The 27618-nt window shown below is 46.5% G+C and overlaps 1 protein-coding gene across 1 annotated transcript in view; it reads right to left on the reverse strand.

Moving 5' to 3' along the window:
* Nucleotides 1-22539, reverse strand: part of LOC147709301 (serine/threonine-protein kinase Nek2-like) — a 232239-nt gene extending 209700 nt beyond the window's left edge. Inside the window, exon 1 of the mRNA XM_086925457.1 lies at nt 22360-22539. Coding sequence (XP_086781583.1) covers nt 22360-22455 — 96 coding nt within the window. The 5' untranslated portion in view covers nt 22456-22539. The remainder of the gene's footprint in view (nt 1-22359) is intronic.
* Nucleotides 22540-27618: the final 5079 nt, after the last annotated feature.

The raw sequence follows: 27618 nt of genomic DNA on the forward strand, positions 1-27618 counted from the left end.
TGATTACATAAGTTGTCTCGCCCTAGACAGCAAAAGCTTCGCTTTTGCTTTCGTCTAGGCGAGACCTAAAAAGGTTCTACTGCAAGCCAGTGCTGGACATGGCTCACCTCGTGGGAAGCAAGCTTTGAACTAGCATAATCCTTGCCTAAAGTCCTGATCTAGACGGAGAAGTCTTCTAGCTCTCATAACAGAAAGTTTCAATTCTATTAAGGACTCGGAGGAGAGGATTATCCCTCCCTAGGGATTTCAATGGAGGTACCCACCCCGTTTTGGAGTAATACAGTTCTATTTGACTAGAGAAAAATGAGGGTTGTCATTTCGTTTGTGGAATATTTGTCTCACCGTTATTAGTTAGCAAGCTTTACGAGTTTCTATTAGTTACGTGACAATGTACCTTTGTCTTTGTAGGTTCTGATGAATAAGCAGGACTCATGAAAGAGTTCCAACAACTGACTTCATGCAACAAAAGAGGATGAAGGGCCAGTGAGGACAGTCTATGTTGGAGCTGGAGTGTCCCCGATTGGAGGGCTCAGGACTGTTCCTTATTGGACATGCTTTACTAAAAAAAAAATGTACCCCAAGGTTTCATGGGAAATTTAGTTGTTGTTAAAGTTGGCTGCCTTTAATAAAAGTGAACAGAGAAGGCATAATCTTTGCCTCCGAGTCCTTAATAGAATTTAAACTTTCCGTTACGATAGCTAGGGTATTTGTCATTCCCACCCACTCAAATGAACACTTATAACCGGCAGAGGATCTAACCACTAAATTGGCAACCACTACATTCTCTGTATATTCTTTGCTAGTATAACAAAGTCCAACTTATCTGATGCCCAGTATCCTGTTAAGTGCATGATGTTGGCCAGGGACAACAGAAGTACATTGCAGAGAACTAAGGGTACCATTAGCTTCTAGGAGGCTCTGGTCCAGTATTCAATCAATCAATCAGGAACTACTCACCCGTAAGGGTCTCAAGGCGCTAGGGGTGGGGGGGTGCAGGTTCCATTCCATCAAGGAGGGGGTCTGTCTAAGAGCAAGGTTTTGAGGTTTCTTGCGAAGATGGGGAGCGATCTGGTCTGTCTGAGGTGGAGCAGAAGGGCATTCCATGCTTTGGCCGCGAGGAAGGAGGAGGAGCGGCCTCCCAATCTTGTCTTTCTGGTGCGTGGGACCACGGCGTAGGAGAGCTGGGCTGATCGTAGGGTCCTTTGGGGTGCGTGGAATTTGAGCCGGTTGTTCAGGTATGCTGGTCCGGTGCCGTGGAGGGCCTTGTGTGTGTGGGCGAGCATCTTAAATGTGATTCTCGCTTCGACGGGGAGCCAGTGGAGTGTGCGCAGGTGCTGGGAGATGTGGCAGTGTTTTGGCAGGTTGAGGACCAGTCTTGCGGCGGCGTTCTGTAGCTTGCGGATGAGGTTTTTGTTTATTGCGGCGTAGAGTGCGTTGCCGTAGTCGAGTCTGCTGGTGACCAGGGCGTGAGTGGCTGTCTTTCGGTGTTCGAGGGGGATCCATTTGAAGGTCTTACGAAGGAGGCGGAGGGTGTGGAAGCAGGAAGATGAGACAGATGATCTGGCGGTCCATTTTGAGCTCGGAGTCCAGGATGATTCCCAGGTTGCGTACGTGGTCTGTGGGGGTTGGCGGGTTTCTGAGGGCGGTGGGCCACCAGGTGTCGCTCCAGGCGTCGGGGTTTGGGCCCATGATGAGTACTTCTGTTTTGTTGGTGTTTAGTTGTAGGCAGCCGTTTTTCATCCATTTGGCGACGGCTTCCATGCCTTCTCGAAAGTTGCGTCTGGCGGTGTTGGGCTCGTTGGGTAGGGAGAGGATGAGCTGGGTGTCGTCTGCGTATGACACGATGTTGAGTCCGTAGATTCTGACGATGGGGGCAAGTGGAGCCATGTAGACGTTGAAGAGCGTCGGGCTGAGGGAGGAGCCCTGGCAGACTCCGCAGGTGGTAGGTGTGGGGTCTGAGAGGAAAGGGGGGGGGGGGGGGGGGGGAGTCTGACCCGTTGCGTCCTGCCAGAGAGGAAGGAGCAGATCCAGTCGAGGGCCTTGTCCTGGATTCCTGCGTCGTAGAGTCTGCGTATTAGGGTGCGGTGGGAGACTGTCGAATGCCGCTGATAGTTCTAGGAGGATAAGGGCCACTGTTTCTCCTTTGTCCAGTTGGGTGCAGATGTCGTCTGTTGTGGCGAGGAGGGCGGTTTCCGTACTGTGGTTTTTTCTGAAGCCGGATTGGAAGGAGTCGAGGATGTTGTCTTCAATGAATGTGGCGTGTGGCTGTTGAAGGCTTTCTCAGACTTTCGCTGGGAAGGGGAGCAGGGAGATGGGTCTGTAGTTTGAGGTCTGTGGGGTCCGCTGAGGGTTTCTTTAGGAGGGGGTTGACCTCTGCGTGTTTCCAGTCGTCGGGGAACGAGGCGGTCTCCAGGGAGCGGTTGATGGTGTGGCGGGTACGACGGTGTTGGTGGCTCTGTTGAAGATGTGGTGGGGCAGAGGTCCGTGGGGGCCCCTGAGTGGATTGACTTCATTGTCTTCAGTGTGTCTTCAGTGGTGAGGGCTGTCCAGTCATCAATCGCTTGTTTCTGGGTGTCGGGGGTGGTTGGTGAGGGTTCAGTGTGTTGGTTGTCTTCGTCGAAGTTGTCGTAGATGCTCTTGATTTTGTGGTGGAAAAAGGTGCTGAGTTTTTCGCAGAGGTCTTGTGAGGGAGGGATGTCGGTAGACTCGCTGGTGGGTTGGGCGAACTCCTTGATGCTGAAGAGTTCCTTGCTGTTGTGTGCATGGGTGGAGATTGTCTTCAATCGCTTTTTTCCTCGTTTCTCTGATGAGTTGATGGTGGGCGTTGGTGGCGGCTCTGAAGTTGTTGTGGGCTTCTGTGGATTTGGTGTTTCTCCAGGCCTTCGAGGCGGCGGCATGTGCGCCTGGACTCTAGAAGTTCGGTGGTAAACCATCTGGCTTTCTTTGCACGGGTATTGTTGTTTTTCTTGAGGGGGCTATGGTGTTGGTGCTGTCCGAGATCCATTTATGCAGGGTTCGGGCTGCGGTGTTGGGGTCGTCGTTTTCCGCGATGGTTGGGGTGGAGTTGTTGAGTGAGGAGGTGAGTTGGTCGTCGGTGATTTTGGTCCAGTTTCTTTGTGGAAGCAGGTGCTGGTGTCTGTGGATGGTGGGTGTTCTGAAGGCGAAGTGGACGCAGCGAGGTCGGTCCATGGGAGTTCGGTGGAGTGGCTGAAGGTGATTGAGTTTCCTGTAGTGAAGAGGGGGTTGAGGGTGTGTCCTGCTGAGTGCGTGGGCTCGGTCACGATCTGGCAGAGTCCAATGTTGTGGAGGTTGTCCAGGAGGCATGTGGTGTTGGGGTCCAGTATTCACAGGTGGACTATAAAGCATTCCTCTTACAAGCAGACCGTGTCTTCCAATCACTCACATGCTGATATTGAAACCCCACCCAAACAAGTGCAGGACACTCAACTTGTACCTGGTGGAAGTTCTTCTGTGTAGATTCTCCAGCTGCCAACAACCCATGCAGATCGGGTAGTGACTACCATTTCAGGAGGTCTAATCCTCCTTTTACCTCCAGAGCAAGTCTAACACCATGGAATCTGCCAACTCAGTCTGCCCTGATCTTCTAATTTTCACTGGACTGAACAAATCTGGAATGGTCCAAGTTTCTTTCCGAGACATGTGAAGCCTGTGCTCTGTTCAACCCGAGGCCCCATGCCAAGGACACTTCTAGCCCAGATACTAAGAAAAACCATGTGTATATTGACAGTGTCTCCACAGCTTCCTGGGAATGACAAACAGTCCCTGGCAGTTTGAACTTCAACATTCCATAATCATAGAGTTATGCATTTGCTTGTTTAGTGAGCCTTACTACAACATCTCTCTTCTTTACAACACAAACAAAGGAGAGAAACTGAAAACAGCTCTGAAAAGATGAGAAAAAACAACAAAAAAACCAAAGGCGAAAAATAATGCAAGGAAAAGCAGCGAGAACTCAAGACATTGCAAATACCAGTTGATAGCACAGGATAACAAAATATGCACAACATTACAGTTTAAAAAAGGAGCAAAGACAATATTCACAGATTCATGCTTTGCAACTCGTACTTCCTTTTTTTGCGGGGAACATTAGCAGAACTACCCGGGGCACTAGAATTGGAAGCGCCTCGATCAGACTTGTTTGATGAGTGTTCTAGACAGATTTCCAGTCCCATTTGGTGTACAATTGGATTTGGAATCCTGTAAATCCTTGAGAGATTCCACCAACTCTTTCCTTTAACTCTTACTGCATGGTGAGAAGTAGCACCCACTCGAACAGGAGGGCCAAACCCTTAGGAACACTATGAGGAAGTTTGATTTTCACCCAATCACCAACTTGAACCTTAGAGCACTATTCCTTCGTAACCTTAATACTCTTGTAGGGAACTTAAACAGGATGCTTGCCAAGTTCCCCACCATAAGCCACACCTGACAAAGTGGTGGTAACCTTAAAACACAAACCCCATCGCCTCGTCAACGCCGGACACATACCAAAAGTGGCCACTCTCCCTCGCAACAATTCAAAAGGACTCTTACCAACAGTCACACAAGGGGTAGTGCAATGAGCCCACAACATGCTCTGCACAGCTTCTCTAACCTCCACCCTGTTGGAAACAGCCTATTGCACATATTCAACCAAAACTAGATTCATGCGCTCAATAAAACCATTGGCCTGAGGGTGATAGACACGGTGATGAGCAATGCCAGACTGACCAAGAAAAAATAGACATTTCCTTTGAAACAAATTGTACCCCATTATCCGACACTAATTCTTTAGGAAATCTCTCTGGCAAAAAAGAAAATCTGATAACTTCTTGTGCGTTGGATTGATCATAAATGTACCTCCCACCACTTGCTATAGTAGTCCGCAACCACCAAAGCAAATTTATTTCCGTTGGGTAGAGCATTGAAAGGTCCAACAAAAACAGCCAACTTCATCCAAGGTCCAGAAGGGAGCTCCACAATTTGTTTTGGAGGGGTAACAGTTTTGACCGCTTTATGACTTGAGTAACAAATAACAACCTCCGACTGCATCATCGAATTGTACAATTGAAGACCACCAAAAAAACTGCACAAATACTACGTCTGACCCTCATGGCCGGCATGAACAATGAGATCCCTCAAACAGGAGGCACAATCGTGTCACAATCGTGTCACCACTTAAAATCATTTCACCACCCTCAAGTGAAATTTAATCAGCAATTAGGGAAAATGGCTAGAGCTCACTATCAAGATCTTTTTCCTTCGGCCAACCATGAACAATATAGCCCTTAACTTTAAGTAAACAATCAGAGTCCAAAGCATCAAACCATTCCCTTTCATTGAAAAAATCCATTACAAACATCCACAGCAACAGTTAAACACTCATCATCACCCCAAGGTAAATCAGTCTCCAAGCAAGGTAACTGATCTAGAGGGAAAATCAGGTCTGATATTTCTTCCACCAGGAATGTAATCAACCAGTGACCTCTCCAAACAGGGAAAGTGGAGAAACCACGCGTTTGACCGTTCGTCTCCACAGCTTCCAGGGAATGACCAACAGTCCCTGGCAGTTTGAACATCAACATTCCATAACCATAGAGATAGGCTCACTAAACAAGTAAATGCATTACTACACAAGTCTTGACCGCAGGTACCTGCAGTATATCTGATTATCAAACATCCCAAATAGGGCTGTAGAGATGTACCTTCCTTTTGAAATATGAGGGCTTTCATTCTTTAGAGCTCTGTTGGGACATAAGGACGTAAAGCTGCATCCTTGCTGCAACCGAAGCCAGTGTAACTAGGCTTGCAGTAATCCACTCTTAGAAACAGTGAAAACTGCTGAGGGTTTTTATAAGAGGCACAATTAATGTATGCTTCCAGCAAGCAGGCGATTCTGGCTTAGAGATATTACAGATAGCAACCAGATGAATCCCCAAAAGATCTTTAGCCATAGTCATCAAGGGGAGGCAGATTTAATGACCGCTAGGGGGGTCCATTCTTTCAGCTGTAAATCCGATTAACAGGGGGCAACCTGTGCCCATTAAAAGTCAAAAACAATAGTTCCAACAAAGGTAAGCCCAGATTAATCAAAACTGTGCCAAATCTTATGAACTGTGTCCTGAAAGAAACAAGCCAGATAATCACAGATCCTGTGAAGGCCCAACTACATTACAGCACAAGAGGTGAGCACCTTCACTTTTGGAAGACTAAAAAGCATCACTTTTGGTACAAATTAAGTGTTGGGCCTACTAATTGCTTCTTTCACCACAGCACGGTAACATTCCGCAACATTAAACAAGCTGGATCCCTTTATCTAGTGAATGAAGCCAAGTTTCCAGAAGGAACAAAAAAAATAGTCAGTAAACTTTATTCGGATATCCAAGTATCCATAAAAGTACAATACATAAAAACAAAATAGTACATGAAAATCACAATAGAGGAATCACCATAATACATATGCAGAAGGCCAAAATTATGGTTCAAGCATAGTCTGTCTGGCTCGAACAGCTATATGCAAAAAAGTGCTAGTGCGAAAAGTGATTTCATCCTCAGAGTTATTCAAATAAGCATTTCCCAAGCTAATAGGTTTACATTTTCTAAAATACGGAGTTAAAAACCATTTAGTATATTTCATATAAAATTTACAGAAAAAAAGTGCAAGACAGATTGTCCACTCATGCCATCACACGCACAAAATCAAGTTCATTATGATGGCCAAGGGGGAAACAAAGTGCAAATTTAATAGTTCCTGCCCTGAGACGGAATAATAAGCCACGCTCCCAGTGACTCATCGGGAGAGTCAGATAATGGAGCAATGGTAGGATCAAAAAAGCATAAGACAAATAAGAGGAGACCGTTTTCTTCAGAGATTCCTTGTAAGATCTTTCCCTGGCGTACAGTGTGTACAAAGAATGTTGCAAGTCATTTTTGGGTGGGAAACCATTAGCAGTATGATTATTAAAATTTAATGCTACTAAGACTAATATACACTTCAGAAAGCCAGTGAATGTCCATGCACTTATCACAATTCAGACAATCTGTAATATTATCTTTTGTGAGTAGTGCAGCAGGGTTCTTCCAAATAGAAAGCCAGAAGAGAGCTGGGCGTGCGCGGACAATTCTTCAATAAAATTCACGCCCAGTTCTTCATGACAGATATATTGAGGAGTGGAAATAGGGACACAAAGTGTCTTCCTGAGAAACCTGTTCTCATATTGTATGGGAAGGCTCTTAGCAAAGCCCCAAACTTCAGCTCCGTATGCGGCAACCGGAATACATTGGGCTTTGTAAATCTTTAAAATTGCCACTATAGAATCTGTGTTTTTTGGGGCGCGGTAAGCGGAGGTTAGAAATAATGGCCTTCGAGAACCTGCCCCTGAAATAAACGATGTGTTCAGTCCAGGAGTTGTTCTCAGCAAAGACCAACCCTAGATACGGGAAACTATTAGTAGACCACAGCTTATCGGTGCCCACAGAAATGCAGCCAAGTTGACATTTCTTAAAGCCACAGGACATAAGATTTTTTTTAATTGGTGTTTAGATCAAGGGACTCCATATAGTCAGCGAACCCCTTGGCCAGGGCACGTAAAGCATTCGGGGTGCGGCCCATAATCACTGCATCGTCGGCGTATAATAAAAGAGGCAGGGGTTTACCCATTTTTATGGGATCATCATGTGTGATTTCAATTAGGGTTTTGTGTAGCCCATTAATATAAATAATAAAAAGAAGAGGAGCCAGCATGCATCCCTGTCTGACCACCCTGTGCACTTTTATTGCATTAGTCACTTCACCTCTCTGGCCGATCCTCACACAAGCATTAAGATCTTTGTTCAAATATGCTAAAAAATGCACAAGAGATTCATCCAAACCATAATTTAAAAGGGCTGTCCAAAGCTTCGATCTATTAATAAGATCGGAAGCGGAGGAAAGGTCCATAAAGGCAAGATAAAGTGCTGATTTGTGTGCAATATTATATTTGCCTAGGATAAGGTTTAGATTGAGACACTGTTCTATGGTTCCTACTTTATTACGGAAACCTAATTGACAGTGTTCCAAAATGCCATTGTCCTCAGCCCAGCTTAAAATTGTTGTTATATAAAATCCTGCCAAGAATTTTTAGAGTATTATCAATAAGGGAGATAGGTCTATAACAGTTCGGTTGAGAGCGATCTCCCATCTTGACAATAGGAACGATAATACTCGATGACCAGGTAGGAGGAGCGGACGTGAGGTTATTAAAAACATTTAAAATAAGTGGAGCCCAAATTTCCAGGTTGGATTTGATAATATCAATAGGTAGACAGTCAGGTCCAGGTGCCTTGTTCCCTGCGCTCTGAGTAATACCATCTTCTACCTCTGTTAAAGTTATGTAGACCCTCGGTTTAAAAAAAAAAAAAAAAAAAAAGGACACTGGAACTGACCCGGAAGTTGGTGCAGCATAAATGGTGGCGAAATGATCCACCCATGCTTCACCTGTGATAGTACAACTAATCTGGGACAGGAATTGACAACTTCGAAGGACCTTAACAGCGGCCCAGAAGTCGTCACACTTTCTCAGGTCGGCAGCTCTGGCTAAAGCATCCCAGCGATCTTCAAGGATGTCATTTTTCCTTTTGTTAATTGTGGTCTTATACCTTTTTTGCTTCTCACAGCAGTAGGACAGATAGGTTTAGAAGACAATGCCCTACGTAATTCTCTATTTGCTGCTGAGCACTCAGAGTTAAACCATCTCAGTCGGATTTAATTTCCCTTTGTGGTGCTGATCATAAAGACTTTGAGGCGGAGCAAATCTTAACAAAATCAGAGACAGCCTTAGGGTGGGGAGCCGTGTCTGACAAACATGAGTTGAAGAGGCATAAGTTGTCTCTTACAAGGACTCCAAACACTTCCTTTATATTAATCCCCCGCCATCGGAGTCTAAGGTTGTCAGTGGAGGGAGATCGGTTCCTGGCGCCGCATTCCCTTTCAGGATCGGACGCGATTCCAATCTCATGGTGACCTGGATGAGATTGTGGCCCCCCTGGCTCATTGGGATAACAATGTCATCAGTTAGACGATCAGCAAGGCGAGGGGAAATAAAAAAAATAGTCTATGACTGACGAACACCCCCTGCCTCTAAAAGTTGGCACAAACTGAACATTCAATAAGAATTTAGCAGCTATATCAAGGGCATTTTCCAGATTGTGTGAGCTCAAAAAAGAACGCAGCTCAAAACCCCAAAAAGTGATACCCGTTAGACACTTTTTAATTTATCTTTTTCACTGCACGCCTTATCACACAACCTGCTCCGCAGTATCCTGGCGTCGTAGCACACCGAGGAGGTACTCGACCTCCGAGGTGGGGCCCTATGATGAAGCATGACACTGACTAGGTCGGTGTGTGAGGGCTTTCCTATCATCCCAAATTGGGCTGGCTGGCATTTTCTTTACATGACTCAGTCTTTGTGGCTTCTGAGACACATGTAACCTCTCTTCTGTTGATATATAGCCTTAAACCGGGGAATAAGTGTTTCTCAATCTCCCTATCTCTCCCTTTGTTTCCACGTATATAGCAGCGCACAGCTGTGAGAGCTCTGTTCTTAATCTCTTGACGTGGTGAATCCTCCCATCACCACTTCCTGTTTTAACCAATTACACCTATCTCTCACTTTGGCCACCACCATGGCGAACCTGGGCCGGACATATTCTGAATCAGAAATATAAGCACTTATGGCCGATTCCTCATTATTTGCTGATCCACATATATCCCAAGCCATAGCAAACACTACTGAATGGGAAACCCTTTCAGAAAAGAAACGGGAACATATCCGGACCATTTTACATGGAACTATCCTTAAACAGTACCTGATTTCCAACACAGCACCTAAAGGCCTGCTTGTCACAAACGCCCCTCGTATTTTTCTAAATGATGCTACATTTAGAAAGGATTGGGCCATGATCGCGTGGCACTGCACGCGTGATTGGCTCGTCCTTATTATAAAAACAGCACTCAGACTATCTGAGGCTTTGATGATTGAAATGAGGGAAACAGTCACAATTCAAAGCAACAATAACAGGATACAAAAAGGAGGCTAGATGAACTAAACAAAGAACTCAATGAATATAAAGACAACCTAATGCAATCTAAGGCCACCAAACTACAGAAAGACCAAAAGAAATTTGACTTCGAAAAAGTGTATCCATACTCCTCAGCATCCTACACTGCCCCGACCAAGAATACAAGCAACACCAACTACTCGGACGAAGATTCTTCCAATAGTAGCGGATCAAGCACTGATTCCTCCAATTCGAGGAAGAAAAGAGGCAACCGTGGCAACAGGACCAACAGAGGAAGGTCGGGCTACCAGACACAACACCAACAGTGGCAGGCGCCACCCCAAATGGGAATGAATCCCCACTCCTTTCCATACCAACAACCTTTATACCCCTTTATGGGCTGGAACCCTGGCTTCATGCCCCCAATGAACTTTCAAAACCAATACCGACCGTGTTTTTTAGAGAGCAGCCGGAGGGGAAGAGGAAGAAGGCGGGGCAACAATCAGGTCTCCTGGGAAGAGGAAGATCTGGTATCGAACCACACACGGAGCAACGACCCACAACCAGGATCGAGCGGGTTGCAAGTCTAGTAACCAACCTGTCCGACAGGATGTTAACACCCATTGAAACACAGGTCCTTGAAAAAGGCCTGGGATTTGTCCCTACAGCCAGACCTGACAAATTCAGATTGCACAGTGAACTGTCAGGTTTCTTTCGCAAATTGAAGCTTAAGGCCTTCTTTGAAGGTAAAACTGATCCGAATGAGTCAGCCCGAAAAGGTGACACAGGTCTAAGATTAAACTCCACCTTTCTGCCTCCTCCGTACACAGTGCCAGCAGCCATTACGGCCTTTGAAGAGGCAGTATTCAAAGACCTTGAATCTTGTCAAAATCCTAAAACATTTGGCAATTTCACCAAGCTAGAATACCAAGCTCTACAGCAACTACAGAGTGACACAAGCATTACCATAAAACCAGCTGACAAGGGCGGAGGTATAGGGTTACAAAACACCACTGACTATGATAAGGTTTGTGAAGACTTTCTTCAAGACAGTCGGAATTACACGCCTCTGACGACAGATCCTACGATCAACCTTACTAAGAAGATTAACACTCGTAAGAAAGGCAGAAGAAAGAGGCCACATCTCCAAGAATGAGGCAGACTTTCTGGACAGCAGCAGTGATGTAATTCCCTATTTTTACACACTGCCTAAAATGCATAAGAACAAGCTTCCACCTCCTGGTCGTCCCATAGTATCGAGAATTGGTTCACTGTTGAAACCCCTTTCCAGGTTTTGTGATCATTTTCTAAAACCGATTGTGCAATCCACACCTACCTATTTGAAAGACACGAAAAGCCTATTACAACTCCTAACTGATGTTACCTTTGCTGAGAACTCCATCACACTAGTAATATTAGATGTTGAGAGTCTACACCAGCATCCCCCAGGACGATACCATCAAAGTCCTGGAGGCCTCACTTGATTCCCTTAATTGGAACTACCAAACTCCGAAGGCGTTCATCATCCATTGCGCAATTATAGCGCTTAAGGAGAATTTTTTCTCCTTTAAAGATCAACTATTCCTTCAATGCTCAGGGACCTCTATGGGCAGTACATTTGCCCCTAGTGTGGCCGGACTCTAAGTGGCAGACTTTGAGTCCAAGCACATCTTCACCTCCACCAATTTTGCTGCTTCCATATTGTTATGGAAGCGCTACATTGATATTTTATTACTGTGGATTGGTAGCGATAGAGACCTCCAATTATTCCTAGTCTGGATAAATACACTTGACCATAATCTAAGATTTACCCACACCTCGAGCAAAACCGAAATCATTTTTCTTGATGTGGTAATCTCTGTTTCTGGCACAAGCCTTAGCCACAAGAAATCATTGTAAACCAACTGCTAAAAACAATTTACTTGAGTTCACCAGCTTCCACCCTCGCCCGTTGAAGGAGACGGAATTGTAGTACCCTTGATAACTTCAAGGAACGAGCATCTGAACTAACAGTGAAACTACAAGACAGGGGCTATCCAAACTCAATTCTCAGTAAAGGGATCAAAAGAGCAAGAAAATCAGCCTAGGAGTGCAATATTGGAAGATAAACCAGTTACCCAGGACGAAATCCCTCTCACATGTGTCACTACCTTCAACAGCTTATCAAACATTATGAAGAAAATAATCAAGAAGCACTGGAAGATCATCAATTCTGCCAAAAAAGATTGGGAAAAGCCTCTATTTTCTTTCAGAAAAGGTCGTAGCCTCAAGGACGTTTTGGTCCACACTCGTCCCAAAGAAAAAAATCCCTCCAAGAACCCCTTCAATCACAGAGGCGTGGGGCTTACCTCAAGTTACAGGACATTGCCCCTGCACAGATTGCAGTGTATGCCATCTGACAGAGACCTCTAGAACCCTTAATTTGGAAGTAGGGAAGGTATGGAGGCAGGTTTCACACACAAACTGCAATTCAATGAATGTTGTGTACCTAATCACGTGTCCCTGTGCCCTCAGATATATAGGCATGACCACTCGCAAAATCAAACAGCGCATTTGTGAGCACCGTAGCAATATCAGGTGCAAAAAAGCAACCACGAAGCTTAGCAGACACTTCCTTTCCAATAACCATACGACTAATGATATGAGATGGACGATCATTGAAACAGTCACCGGCACAAACAATATTGCGAACAGGCTATTTGAAAAAGAACAATGGATTTACCGTCTTGGTACCAATGTGGAAGGATTGAACGACGATATTCCTTGGAACACTGTCCTAAGGTGATTTTCATGCAATTCCTCCTACTGAACCTAACCTGGTCTAGACTTACTTGATCCTGTGTGAAATATGTTTGCTTCTCCCACGTGGTTTGATAACACCACACCTGTAGGTGGGAATAATGTGTGTGTTCACATCCAACCCCTGTAATAGGGGTTAACACAACTGCTTCACTGACAATGATGCAGAATCAACACATTATCCCGGTTATGAATGGAGTGATTCATTCATTCATCATCAATACTGACATTATCATACTATCAACTAGTCTGATGTCTTGTTAATTAGTTTAACTTATTGGGTCCTATACCCATGCAGTGCAGCTAGTCATTATGCGGTCCAACCATTGAAATCCACATTGTGGTATAAACAAATATGGTGCCCCCAGCAGTGAGTGTCTTATTATCAAAAAATCGAATTATCCAGCCTGTTCAGTGAACCTTCTGAATACATTATGTTAATTGAAATGGGTCATTGAGAAGCTGTGAGGACTCGCGTGGCGGTGCACTGTCTGTGCTGAGCTTTGGGTGGCTGAGCATAGCACCTTAGCTCAGCATTTTTGTGTGTGCCTTTCCTATGCCTTTGTCCTTTTGTACTCTCACAATTCACATGTACTTATCCTAGTGCTATGTGTCCCGTGTATTACATCTGTTGCTCTTCTTCAGTATAATACACTCGCTGAAATCCGCGTTCATTGCGGGACGTTTCCGATCCCTTTGCTATAGCAATATTCTCTTGCCCGAATCTGATTGGGTCCTTGATCCAAGCCTCGTTCTGGCACAGTCAACGCCTGCGCATGGCGCATCACATGCGTTCCGTACCTCGATCTGAATCAGGCTACGCCCACCAGGAAGTGGGCTCAACAACGCTACCACCCTTTAAATAACATCGACAGACCGGGCTCTGGATCTTCGGGGTCCGGTCGAGAGGCTAAGCTAGGTGCTGACGAGGGTAGCGAACGCTGAGGGCGTGAGTGCGCTACTTTCACTCGTGGACCACGCTACTGAAAGATTTGAGCTAAGTAACAACCTAACTGGCGGCTCCTTTGTCTGATTCATTTTCTCCTCACAGGATGTGCCAGGGACGTTTCTACCCCCCTCCCGAGACCCATGGTGCATTTAGCGCCAACTTTTAAAGTGAGATTACCTTCTGATATGGCTGCATGCACATGAGTAGGTCACTGACCCTCGGTCCATTGATCTCTCATAGTGTGAACCATCACATAGCCATTTTAAACTTCCCCCATTCCCTGTATGTGTATTCATACACATTTTTAGCACTGTTTTGCACTTCACTTCCTACTGTTAGTGGTATAATCCTCCTTGGGGTTATATGGATGGTGTTAATTTGAGTGTTTAACAACAGACACTGCATTGCCACTTTACGGAGCACCTTGGGATAGATCATCGAATTCATACTCTTTATTGACACTGTGTCCATTCTGTATGTCTGTTCGTGTCGGTCTTTCTTTCCCGCAGGTGCAGATATATCCTAAACCAGGATTTTTAGGATGTGACAATTGTCCACCCTCTTTTTTGCACTTTTTTCACAATTTTCTTTTTTCACTTTCACGTCCTCAGGTAGGGTGGATGATTAGAGAATCCATACCACTGGGGTTACACTAGTCCTGACGAATGCTGAGGTAAATTGAAACCAATTAAAGGCTGAAACATGTTGACTGACTGTATAATTTTGAATTAAACCAATCCATTACTCTTGGCTTTAAATTCAATCACATAAGTCCGATCTTAAACTGTGCTATAGGGATCTACTAATAAAGTATTTTTTGAGATACCCGTTAGACACTTTTTAATTTATCTTTTTCACTGCATGCCTTATCATACAACCAGCTCCGCAGTCTCCTGGCGTCGTAGCACACCGAGGAGGTACTCGACCTCCGAGGTGGGGGCCCTATGATAAAGCATGACACTGACTAGGTCGGTGTGTGAGGGCTTTCCTATCCTCCCAAATTGGGCTGGCTGGCATTTTCTTTACATGACTCCGTCTTTGTGGCTTCTGAGACATGTAACCTCTCTTCTGTTGATATATGGCTTCTAATTTAGTAATAAATGTAAATAAAGCAATAAAATTTCCATTTGGATTAATGTTTAATTATTAATCAGGAAAAAAAAGAAACTTTCCTTTTAAAAAATAAGGCTTGGAAATGTGAGTCATCTGTAGGGATGTACTCGAAAGTCCCCCAGACGGGCGTCCCAAGCTGGATTTAACAGCTGGGGAATTAAAAACAGCAGAACCCATTAAGGTACAGCTCCTTAGTGGCCCAAGTCTCCTGAAACATTACAATATCCTGCTGGTTTATTCATCTATGCCACTCTGGATCTTTTAACCTCGACTCTAGGCCTGCTATGTTTCAGGACAAAACATTAAAATCATTAGGCGATGCAGTCTTATTAACTATAAATTGATCCGCAAAAAACGGTGGGAGGGGATAGGGAAGTTACTTGCATTTATTTTCCGGCAATTGGGATGGGGAAAGAGAGTCTCGTGTTTTCTGATAGTTGAGCAATATCACTTTGTGGGTGTAGTGGTCAGTCAGCAATATCCAGATCTGACAAAGCAGAAAAGCGAGTCGCTAAAGCATTGGGGTTTGGGCATGCCAGGGGTTTTTAAAAATAACCCAAAGGGAGAGTGCATATGTCGGTATGTGCAGTAAATGTATGCTCCCTAGATGATAAGATGTTAGGAACCAAATGAGGGCTACGAAAATTAATGACAATGCAATCTCCCGTAATATTTTTTAAAGATTGGCCGACCCACCCCACTCACCATTAAAATATCTTGTAGGTTAGATGGATTAAAACCTTTATATTTATTAAGCCAATCCACACACTTCTTCCGCAAATCTACCCATCCCTCCTTCACATTGCTTTTCAAACAAGGAACACCTGCCAGGATCAAAACATAAGGACAAGAAGCAGGAGGAAGATTCAAAACATCAGTTCTGGGAAATTTATTAGGGGTCACCAGTCTTACATGGACAGGGAAGTCCTTGTGCCCAGTAACGTTAGTAGGGTGGCTACCAGATTCCAGAAGCTTATGATGCCTAGGTGGAGGTTGCTCAGTGCACGCCTCTGAGCTAGAACCATTAGCGGCAGCAAAATTTGGGCCAATAAGGTCCTGGATTTTAGAACAGGGCCTACAGTGGTCAGCCTCCATAACATGATTAGTAGGTACAGTGGAGGGGCGACCACTAAGTCTCTCTGTGGGAGGACCCCGGCTAACCAAACATTCCAGTCGTTCAAATCTGTCTTGTAAAGAGCAGAAATTCTTCTCAAAAAGGGCCTTAGTATAGCTCATCATAGTGCTCATAGTAGATTCCAAAGCATCCATAAAATTATCTTTATTAGGTGTAAATAGAGCATCATCGGTCTGAGTGCCCGTTGAACAAGTATTCACTGCATGTGCAGGAAGAGCAGCGTTTTAGGATTTTGGGAGCATTCTTTGGTTTGAAATTAGGGGGAGCAACCAGTTTCAGTTTGGCCGTGGGTTCTAGTGTTTTATTTCTGGCCAGAGTTTTAGAGGCTCACGCCAGAGTTGTAATATTATGGCCATTAGGTGACCCGATAGAGGGGGAGTCAGTTATCAGCAACAATGGTGATGGGGGGGGGGGAGGGGGGAGTGCATCCTCAGGCAAGGTCTGTAGATCAGGTGTTAAAGAAAGGCGATGGTAGTTGGTATCACCCTGATTTAACACATCCAAGGATGCTTGCCTTTCAGCAGTTAAAAGGTCTAAAGAAAAGCGTCTTTCAGTGAGTTCAATCTCATGAGTAGACTCTTGGCGCTTACAATAAAGGCGACCAAGGTGCCCACCGCTCCCTTACGCTTTGTCATGGTGTGTTTATGCTGATAGGGGTTCCAATCCACAAAGGCAGTTAGTTACAAATGAGTCAGTGTTGACTAAAGAGACTTTAGACTAAGGTACCTTGTGATGGCAGCCCCAGGTGGCAGAGGAGTGGCCTAGCCCAGGCTCCTTCGGGCTAGGACTGGCATGGACGGTCCAGCCCTTGGCCCGGGCAGCGCCCGCACGCGTCCTGCACCGCAGGAGGCGCCGGTTGTTTTTGAGCACCTCCGGGCGCTTCCAGTGACGCGAATGGTGGACGTCACGCACAGGCTGCTCGGAGTTGTGGTCCCGGGAAGTATGCGATGCGGTTCTACTGGCGGCGTCTGGATCCGGTGTCCCTTGCCTTCCCCTCACTTTGGCTCACGATATTCACTTCTGCCCACGATTGCCTCCAACACAGCAATAATTTCCTCGAAGGATGATCCCGCGCCGCGGGAGGCGCCAGTTTTTGAGTGCCTCCGGGTGCTTCCAGTGACTCGAATGGTGGTGTCACGCACAGGCTGCTGGGAGTTGTGGTCCCAGGAAGTCTGCGACACGGTTCTACTGGCGGCGTCAGGATCCGCTGTCCCTTGCCTTCCCCTCACTTTGGCTCACGATATTCACTTCTGCCCACGATGGCCTCAAACACAGCAATGATTTCCTCGAAGGATGATCAGGGCTGTGCTCAATAATGAAACTATGGCCATCTAATCGAAGTCTTGAAAGGGAGCTCACATTAAAGAGGAAATTGCATCATTCAAAGGAGAACTTTTAGAAGGGCGTTTCATAACACTTATACCATGTGTGTAAAGAACATTCAAACAGACTGTAGCAATTAAATTAAAAAAAAAAAAGTAGGAAATGTGCTTAAACATAAAAGCCTCAATATTCATCTCGGGTGAAAGAGGAGATCAACAGAACTCACAAAAATGCAAGGCATTGGAGGATTGGGTTGTCCAGTATACAGCCTCCTAATGGGATTCGAAAATAACTAAAGTGTTCGGTAATCCATTCTCCAGATAGCTTACTGGGGGTCTGGATTGTTAGTAGTCACCCAAAGGACTTGCATTGTAGAAAGAAGCAAGTGCACTCACCGACCCAAATGAAGCATGCTTCATCAGTCATGCTATTGTATTGGCTGGCGCTGTAATGAAAGGCAGGAGAAGTCAACCCAATAGTGGTAGTGACTCAATAGACCAAACCATTTCCATTTAGGAGAAGCCTGGAACATTATATTACTCACCTTCCCTCATTTTTTTAGCCATGACCGATAACTGCATGCATATTTAAAATAAAAAAAATAAAAATACAACCTTTATTTAGCAGTATCTCTAGTCCATTTTTAAATCATTTTCAAATATTCCACACATATGCAGGGATATACTTATCTCCAGTACTAACTTGGCAAATTGAGAAGATCTCTGGCAAAGAGCACCCTCGAGGGGCTGTTCAGGCATTGCAGCACCAGCCCAACGGAGGAGCAGGCCAGATGAAGCATGCCACATTTGGGTGGGAAAGGGCACTTGCTTCTATAAAGCAAATGCTTTAGGTGACTAACAATGTGGACCCCAATAGGATATCTGGAGAATAGATTACGTAACAGAATACTTCACAGTTCTTTCTGATTGAACTAACTCCCCAGTACAATTCACGGCATACAATCCAGTACCTGAAGAATATCAACTACATCCTCCTTCAACCTTTGCGTACATGGTTCAAGAGTGAAAATCCAAGAGGTCCTCTGAAGATTTTTCCATTCTATTGGTTAAAAAGTAATAACTTTTCCTTATTTTTCTTCCCCTGGCTTGCACTTCTCATTTTGACAGTCACATACAAGTTTACTGACTAAGTGAAGTAGGACATGGCACGAAACAGGAGATAGAGAGTGAAGTGGGGGTTGGAGAGAGATGGATAAAGATGCGTGAGGGAGAGAAGTAAATTAAATGGGTATACAAAAAGGTAATCGTCAAAAAGGAGGGAGAGTGATCAATTGATCAATCGGACACTATTTACCACTCAGGAGGGTGGAAGGTCCAGTTTCAGCCTGTGCCCGTGTCAAGTACAGATAAAGCAAAAGGGGTTGCTGAACTGTTCCTTTGGAAGAGGGGAGTTAGGTGTAACTGGCGTGACCGGAGGTGTAGATGTAACACCCTTGGGCATCAATTTTGTTGGATGTATTTGCCTCACACACCCATAAGGGTGTCATGCTTCATCATAGGCGTTGCTCCTCGTCGGGGAGGCGGTGCAATCCCCGACGGGCTCACCTCTGAGAGGGGCTCTTTGGCGGAAATCTTTTGTATCCAACTGCCTTATGGTGAAGTGCAGGTGTGTAGGTGGGGTAGCAAGTTGCCTAGAGGAGTGATTTAAAATGTAGCAGGGGGTGCCGGAAACCACTTTATTCTGGGGGTCCCCCTACTGCAATTAAAAACGTGAATCTAGCTCGCTAGGTGCCAGCAAGTTAGGTATAGTGACCCTAGATGAGACTAGAGGATGATGGGTAGGTGAATCCGCGTGGACACGGGAAGTTTGAGCCATATCCAAAGGTCCAACCCCGATGTACCGACCCGCCGAACGTTCATGTGGCATTTAATCCCTGACCATTAGGCATAGGATTGAACCACAGAGGTAAACTACACCCACACTACACACATGACACCAGCATGTTGTTGATTTTATGTAGTTCTTACCACCAATAGGTCCTGATGAATCGCGGGCGAACTGCCACACGCGAGAAACATGTCGACCAATCTTTCCTCTAGTCTCATCTAGGGTCACTATACCTAACTTGCTGGCACCTAGCGAGCTAGATTCACGTTTTTAATTGCAGTAGGGGGACCCCCAGAATAAAGTGGTTAACGGCACCCCCTGCTACATTTTAAATCACTCCTCTAGTCAACTTGCTACCCCACCCACACGGCCTTTCCCTTGCCTGTACCATCAAGATCCGGAAGTGCAGAGCTGGAGGCCGATCTTTTAAGTTTCTGGCCCCTAAACTCTGGAACTCTATCCCTCTGGATGTGCGCTCCATCACTAATCGCCTTCATTTTCGAAAACACGTTAAAACTTGGTTGTTTTCCTCTATCTAGGGCTCCTTTTGAGCAGGTACTTTACCGTATCCCACTGGGTGTTATGTAATTGGGCTTGTCTGCAAGCGCTGGGACGCCTCGTTGCTGGGGTAGCCATGCGCTATATAAGCGTATTATAACATAACATAACATAACATAACACCCGCACTTCACCATAAGGCAGTTGGATACAAAAGATCTCCGCCAAAGAGCCCCTCTCAGAGGTGAGCCCGTCGGGGATTGCACCGCCTCCCCGACGAGGAGCAACGCCTATGATGAAGCATGACACCCTTATGGGTGTGTGAGGCAAATACATCCAACAAAATGGATGCCCAAGGGTGTTACATCTACACCTCCGGTCAGGCCAGTTACACCTAACTCCCCTCTTCCAAAGGAACAGTTCAGCAACCCCTATACAAAAAGGTAGCCAGAAGGAATTATCTGGAGACATAGGTATGTTTTAGAGTAAGGTAAAGAGTGCTGAGGTTGTGTGAGAAGTGTAGTAGACAGAAAAACTACAGGGAGATCAGACGGTTTACAGTGTAGTGAAGTACAAGGAGAGTTGTGGTTGGGGGGGGGGGGGGGGGGGGATAAGGATCGAGAATGATACAGATTTAGCCACACAGTGCTAGAGATGCAAGGCCAGGAGAGAGGTAGAGACGGAGTCAAGTGAGGTATAATTGGTAGATTGAGAAAGATGAAGACAGATGGCGTAGAGAGCGGAGAGGAAATGAGGGTACACAAAGGAGAAATGGATATAGTTTATATTAAATCTAACAAAATTGCAACTTCACAAGGACCACATTGTAAGTTACATTAAAAATAACGATAGGCATGATCAAGTTTTAAAAGAATGTCAGAAGGTGGGAGAATGCCGACTGACAAATGGAAGACAAGCATTGCAAAGCCAGTAGACAGGCAGTGGCTACTTGCCTTTTTATACTGTTAGTGCCCATTTTGTTAGCCATTAATATTTTCCCAGAACGTTTGTTTTTAGGAGGGCTTGCGATCAGCCAGGCGGTCCCCAAATTAAACTTAAAATGGTCTGAAAGCAAAAGTATTTCATTCACATAGCACACATTACCATACTAGTCCCTGGCACTGGAGGAACTACTGTGCATGTGAAAGTAAAAGAGCAAGCAGAAGAGGGACATTAAATAAAAAAGCGAACAACTTCTTCAAATAAAGAGCAGATGGGTGGCCCTGAAACAGCACATCGTAATGATACGGAGGTAGCGCGCCTGTCTGGAGTGGTTTAGCGAGAGAGTACGTACACAAACTGAGCAGACAAAAGACACACTGAGGGAGATCACTGGAAATACATCAAAGAGCAGGGGGGGGGAACATTTGCACCTGAGAAAATGGAGACAGAGCAGAAAAGATATGATAAATGAGAGCAAAGGGGTGCCAGGTTTGGAAAAAGAAAACAAATATTTCTTAATGGACACATTTTTTGTACGACCGTGGATAAAAAAATAAATTTAAAAAAAAGTCAATTATACTGCACCGTCCTAAAAAGGTTACTGTGATTTCAAAGTGTATGCCGGTATGTTCTCTCAAATTAGGCAGTCCTGCAGGCATTTCATGATATGGCTCCATATGGTATCCATTTAGAGCATCGTCGGCAACCTGGAATTTTAATATGAGGGAAGGCGTCGAAGAATCTAAGTACGGAGCAATTCAGTAAAAGAAGACAGACTGATGTTAATGGACGCGGGTGCTCATATACAATTGGGGTCAAGAAACGGAGAATGGAAGGTGCATAAAAACCCATGATGCGCCGTTTCCTCCACCCCTCACGTTAGTCCCACACTTACAATCGCCCGATATTCATTACAGGTCGGCACCCATTCGAAAAAAACGAATTTTTCCGCGAGGATCTGTAAGCTCTTTAGGGGCTAGGGTGATGAGATTAGGTCAAGATTAAAATCAAAAGCCAGGAAGTACCACGAATTTAGAAGAAGGCCTGCCATTTGCACGGACCGTGGGGCACACAAGGACTTTATCAGCAGCGCTCAGCATGGCCGAAATGGGAAACAAAACCAAAAGCGGCCCTAACGAAAATAAGCCCAACGCCCTTCGTCTCCTACCACTGCCTCCTTCCCTCCAGCACCTTTTCTCCCCGCTCTATTCCCCCTTTGATCATGTCGTCTCTACCGCCCTCACGCTCAGTTCCATACTGTCTTGAAGGCAGCACTCGTCTCCTGCTAAACCTCGTAGAACTCAACTGGGAAACTGATAAAGGCACCTGGAAAGGCTTTGGCCTTTCAAAACCGACCGCCAAGGACTCCAGCCATCGGAGAAAAGCCCAGTGGAACAGAGGGCCAGCCAACAGAGGGCCTAGCGCTCAGCAACATACAAAACACAGACAACTAAAAGGCGCTATGGGAAACTTTGTAGGGTGACCAGAATTTTAAAGCCAAAAACCTGGACATTTTCCATAAATAGAAGGACAAGGACTACAATCGTACTCCCACACAGAGCACAAAACGACAGCGCTCCTTAGAAAATTACAGAAAAGGAAGTAAGAACGTACATAAAATGCTATTTTTAAAGCCAGTGGCATGCCTGTTAATTAAATTGCCTTCTTATAACAGCAGTTAACTATCCCTGCTGTGTAAGAGTCTCTGGCGCACCTTCTTGTCCACCTTCCTCTGCACTTTCTTGCACATCCCGTACGCGCCCCAGCCCAAGACGCACAGCTCCTGGTACTCGTCAAGCTTGGATGCCATGGCTGCTCTGCTTCTGGCCTACGGTAATCTCCAAAACCTACTCACACACAGCGCTCAGGCTAATGGAAAACTTCCGGCTTTCCCAACAGGGGCCCTTCAAACAGCGGCGCCTTAGATGAGCGAGCCTGATTGGCCAGTGGCCGCGCAGCGCCGCGCACGTTCATTGGAGGAGAGCACGTTAACGGGAGAGGTCGATAAGTGGTGGCTGGCGTGGTTCGAGCGTCCGAGTGCTGCCAAAAGGGGACGAGGAAACCAAGAGTGCTGGGAGAAGTTGACAAGCATTGGCAAAGCCAATTGGCCACGCCAGTATCAGAGCTATTGTTTTTTTGACAATGTGTTTTGCCATGTTGTACACAACTGTGGTTGCTGTTCAATATGGCTAGAAGTGGCCCGGAGTGTCCTAGAGTGGAGTGGGGGGAGTAGAATGTCGTAGACTGAATGTGTTGTAGTGGAGTGTTCATAGCTGCCAAGGTTTCAGATTGCTACATGTGACATTTTCACAATTTCAGTGTAATTATGAGTGCAGGCCTGCCAAGTATCACGCATCAGACGTGATTCTAACGCATAAGAGTGACATTTCAATGACTAAGAGTGACACTTTCTCGAGAACAAAATCTAGCAATGAAGGCGAGGGAAACCTATAAATACCAGAAATTACACCCATTTGAGCAACAAGAATTGTAGCGTTCTAGCTTACGCACGTAACGTTGACGTGACGTATGGCGGCCATGTTGGCGCCGGATGCGCGCACATCCATTAGCGCGCCGAGAATTACACTGAGCAGAGCGCCGGCCGGCGCTCCTCGGAATTCATACCTTTGTAATTAAATAAACGAGAGTTCCACCATACCTACCTGCTGTATGTGATTATTCAGCATTATTACAGTGGCGACGAGGTCGGGAGGCACAACCAGACGACCAAGAAGAAAAAAAAAAACAAGGGAAAAAACGTGGGACCCCCACCTGACAGCCACGAGGAACAGACGGACCCAGACACAGTCTCCTGGCCCACCTGTACACGGGCAAGGTCTACCAGGCATAGCCCAGCCGAGGAGACGAAGCACCAAGACACGGCAGGACACACCTGAGGTACAGTGAATCCGAGGAGCGTGGCAGTGCCACAGCTAATCACAGAAGCGGCGAATAGGCCAGAGTGGCAGCGCGATCACCCCACAGTCAATAGGACACGAGCACTACAGTCCTGTGAATCCACGCCAGGGAGGTGTAGCGCTGGCTACTAAAGAGGAGGAGGTGGGGACCAGCACCAAGAGTCCCCAGGGAGACACGCGCAAAGGGGTCGAGGACAGCACCCCAGGCAGCCCCACCAGTAAAGGCACCGACACAACAGTCACCAGGGAAGTGAAGATGAGCACACCGGCGGGGTATGCGATAGCACCTGTGCAATTCCTGCCGAAACCTGGAGAACCACTGATGAAGTGGGAGGACTGGAAAGAATACATAGATAATTTCATAGGGGTCCTGGAGGATGAAAATGAAGAAAAGTTCACCCCCCAAAGAAAGAAACGTATTCTGTTGCTGAATCTGGGTCCGGAGGGACTCAGAATCTACAAAAGTCTGGTGCCGAAAAAGAGAGAAGACACCGACGACGATGTGTATGCACATGCAGTGGAAGACCTAGATGAACGTTATCGTCCCACCATCTGCGTCTCAGTGGACAGATATAATTTCCAGCAAAGGAAACAAAAGGCGGGAGAAACTATTGAAGAATATGTAGCGGCCCTGAGGAAACTGGCGGCCACGTGCAAATACGCACTGTGGGAAGATGAGTTCATCAAAGATCAGATTGTCATGCACACCACGAGCGCAAATGTACAAGACAAGCTGTGGGCGAGCGGCGACACCACAATCAAAGATGTGTTGGTCATTGTAAAGAGGGCGGAACTCGCACGGAGGTGCGCAAACGCAACCAAGAAGGAAGTGGCCACCCCAACCATGGTGAACAGAATACAAGAAGAAGAACACCGCAAAGACCAGAGAAGCAAGCCACCAGGGACCAAAGGAACCAACAGATGGCAAGGGAAGCAGGCGAACAATGAGAGCAAGAAAACGTGCTACAGGTGCAGAAGTTGGTCCCATGAAGCGCATGATAGGAGATGTCCGGCGTTCCGGGCCAAATGCCTACACTGCGGCATCGTAGGCCACTATGAGAAGGTGTGTCGGAAGAAACAGCAAAAGGGAATGGTGAAATATGTCGATCAAGGTGAAGAAGACCCGGAGGACGTCACAGAAGAATAAGTGGTCACCCTCTTATGCATATACGACCAGGTACTGAGCGTGGATGGGAAGAGGTCGACCAAACCTGTCCTAGACATGTCCATGGGCGGCATCACCATCACAGTGGTGGCAGACACCGGATCTCCATTTACCATTGTACAACGGGCAGTATGGGAAGTAGAGTTCCAACCCCAGTTGGGCCCAGAATTGGAGAAATTAGACATTTGGCCGGTCACCTACAATGGTGATCGCATTCCCATGTTGGGATTCCGACGCCTGTTGTTTGAGTTTAGAGGCAGATCGGCGTGGTGCAAACTATACGTCGCGGAAAAAGGACCCTCCGTCCTAGGATGGCTAGACCAGGGCGACCTGGGAATAAAACTAGACCCCGGAGGGAAGGAACAAATTCTACTCACAGAACAGGAGGAATGGCCGGACATGAACAAATGGAAGGAGAACTACCCGAAGGTGTTCGGAGGCACAGTGGGGAGAATGGAGAAGTTCCAACACAAGATCGTGCTCAAGGAAGGAGCCATCCCAGTAGCACACAAAGTGAGGAACGTACCAATAGCAGTGAGAGAAGCAGTCCAGATGGAACTCCAAGAATTGGAGAGGAAGGGCATAATAGAACCAATCACCTGCGCTGAATGGCTGGCGCCCTTAGTAGTCGTAATGAAGCCCAATGGGAAGGTCAGGCTCTGTGTGGACCTGAGAGAACTGAATAAAAACATCGTAGTGGAGAAATTTCCCCTTCCCAGAATCGAGGAGATGCTGGCCAAGACCAGAGGAGTAAGGTGGTACTCCACTATTGACTTGACCTCGGCCTACCACCAAATAGCACTGCATCCAGACAGCAAAAGCCTCACATCCTTCATCACCCCGTTCGGGTGCTACCGGTTCTGTCGTATGCCGTTCGGGCTGGCCTCGGCGGCTGCAGTCTTTCAGAAAATGATGCACCAACTATTCAGAGACTGCGAGGGTGTCCAGTACTTCCAGGATGACATCCTGGTGATGGGGTGTGATAGGATGGATCATGACCGGAAGTTAGAAAAAGTGCTACAAACACTGGAAGTCAAGGGCCTTACAGCAGAATGGACAAAATGTCGGTTGGGCCTACAATCGGTGACATACCTAGGCCATGAAATCGGACAACAAGGGGTCACACCAAAGGCGGAGAACGTAAAGGCCATCGCCGAAGCACCGCCCCCCAAGAACAAGGAAGAAGTCAGGTCGTTCTTGGGAATGGCGGAGTACTATAGTAAATTCGTGGTACACTTTGCCTCAAAGACCTACAACATGAGGTTGCTGACCAGGGAGAGCACGGCGTTTCAGTGGACACCGGAAGCCCAAGCAGAGTTCAAAACCATCAAAAAGGATGTCACAGGAGCCATACCGCTCAAAGGTTACGACCCACAGGGCACCACTGTGCTCACGACCGACGCCAGTGACAAAGGGCTGGGCGCTGTGCTCATGCAAGACCGAGGAAGAGGGGACATGGAGACAATCAGTTTCGCATCCAGGGCATTGACGGATACCGAAAGCAAATACAGCGTGATCGAGAAGGAGATGCTAGCGGTGGTGTGGGCCATGGCGAGGTTCCGGCAATTCCTGTGGGGTACCCCATTTCTGCTCAAGACAGACCACAAGCCGTTGGTAAAAGTATTAACATCGTGCGGACATGCCAGTGCCACACCCAGGATATCCAAAATGTCCTTAAAGTTGCTTGAGTTCAGGTACGACGTGGAATACATCCCTGGGAACCGGAACCGAGTAGCGGACTACCTGAGTAGAGCAGCGGCCATGGAGCCTGGAGAGGAAGACCCTGCAGACAGAGGGGAGATGGTAGCTCTCATAGAAGACCAGGAGAAACTAATCAGCCAACAAGAATGGACTGAAGCATATGAGGAAGATACCGACATCAAGGAAGTGAAGACGCACATCATACAAGGATGGCCAGACAAGAGAAATGTGAAAACGAGCCTTAGGCCATATTACGAAGTGAAGGAGGAACTGTCAGCAGGAGACAAGGGGATATTCATCTATAGAGGACACAAGGTGATCCCCCCAAGGAACCTCACCAACAAGTTATTGGACTTGCTACATGAAGGCCATTTGAGCATAGGAAAACTCAAGGCCAGATCGAAACAAAATTACTGGTGGCCAGGTATGGACATAAGAGCGGAGAGGCACGTCAGGGAGTGTCCACAATGTCAAGGAGCCGACAAAACATTGAAACCACTACGTCCAGCTCTTGGAAAGTTCGATTCTCCCTCCAATCCGTGGGAAGAGCTGTCCATAGACATTTTAGGACCGGTGCTAGATGACCAGGGCATGCAGAAGTATGTGTGTGTCCTCATAGATCGATACTCCAAGTGGCCAGAGCTAAAGGTGGGCGAGTCCATGGACACGGAGAATATCTTGAAGTTCCTGTCCGAAACTTTCACAAGGGAAGGAATCCCCAAATCCATCCTAAGCGACAATGGGCCACAGTTCACGTCGGAGAGATGGAACCAATTCATGTCAAGAAATGGAATCACCATCAGACACACGGCGATTTACCACCCAGCTGGTAATGGCCTAGTGGAGCGATTTAATAGGGTAGTGATGGGAGCCATACAAGCCGCCATATCCAGCAACAAGGACTGGGAAAAAGCGCTAGAGAACATGGTGTGGGCTTACAGAATAACCCCCACAGGCACGGGGTACAGCCCGTTTCAAATATTGAGAGGACGTGAACCCTTCACGCACGACAACAGGATCTGGAAGGAAAAGGTTGTCACCAGTGAGTGGTCTCCGGCAGTGGTACGGGCCAACCTGGAAAGAGCACAAACAATCTACACCAACCACTACAACAAACGGAGGAATGTGAAAGAGACTGGCCTGGAAAAGGGAGAGTGAGTGAGAGTAAAGCTAGCCACTCTACAAAAGA

This window comes from Lissotriton vulgaris, chromosome 6 (genome assembly GCF_964263255.1).
Source record: "Lissotriton vulgaris chromosome 6, aLisVul1.2, whole genome shotgun sequence".
NCBI lineage: Eukaryota > Metazoa > Chordata > Amphibia > Caudata > Salamandridae > Lissotriton > Lissotriton vulgaris.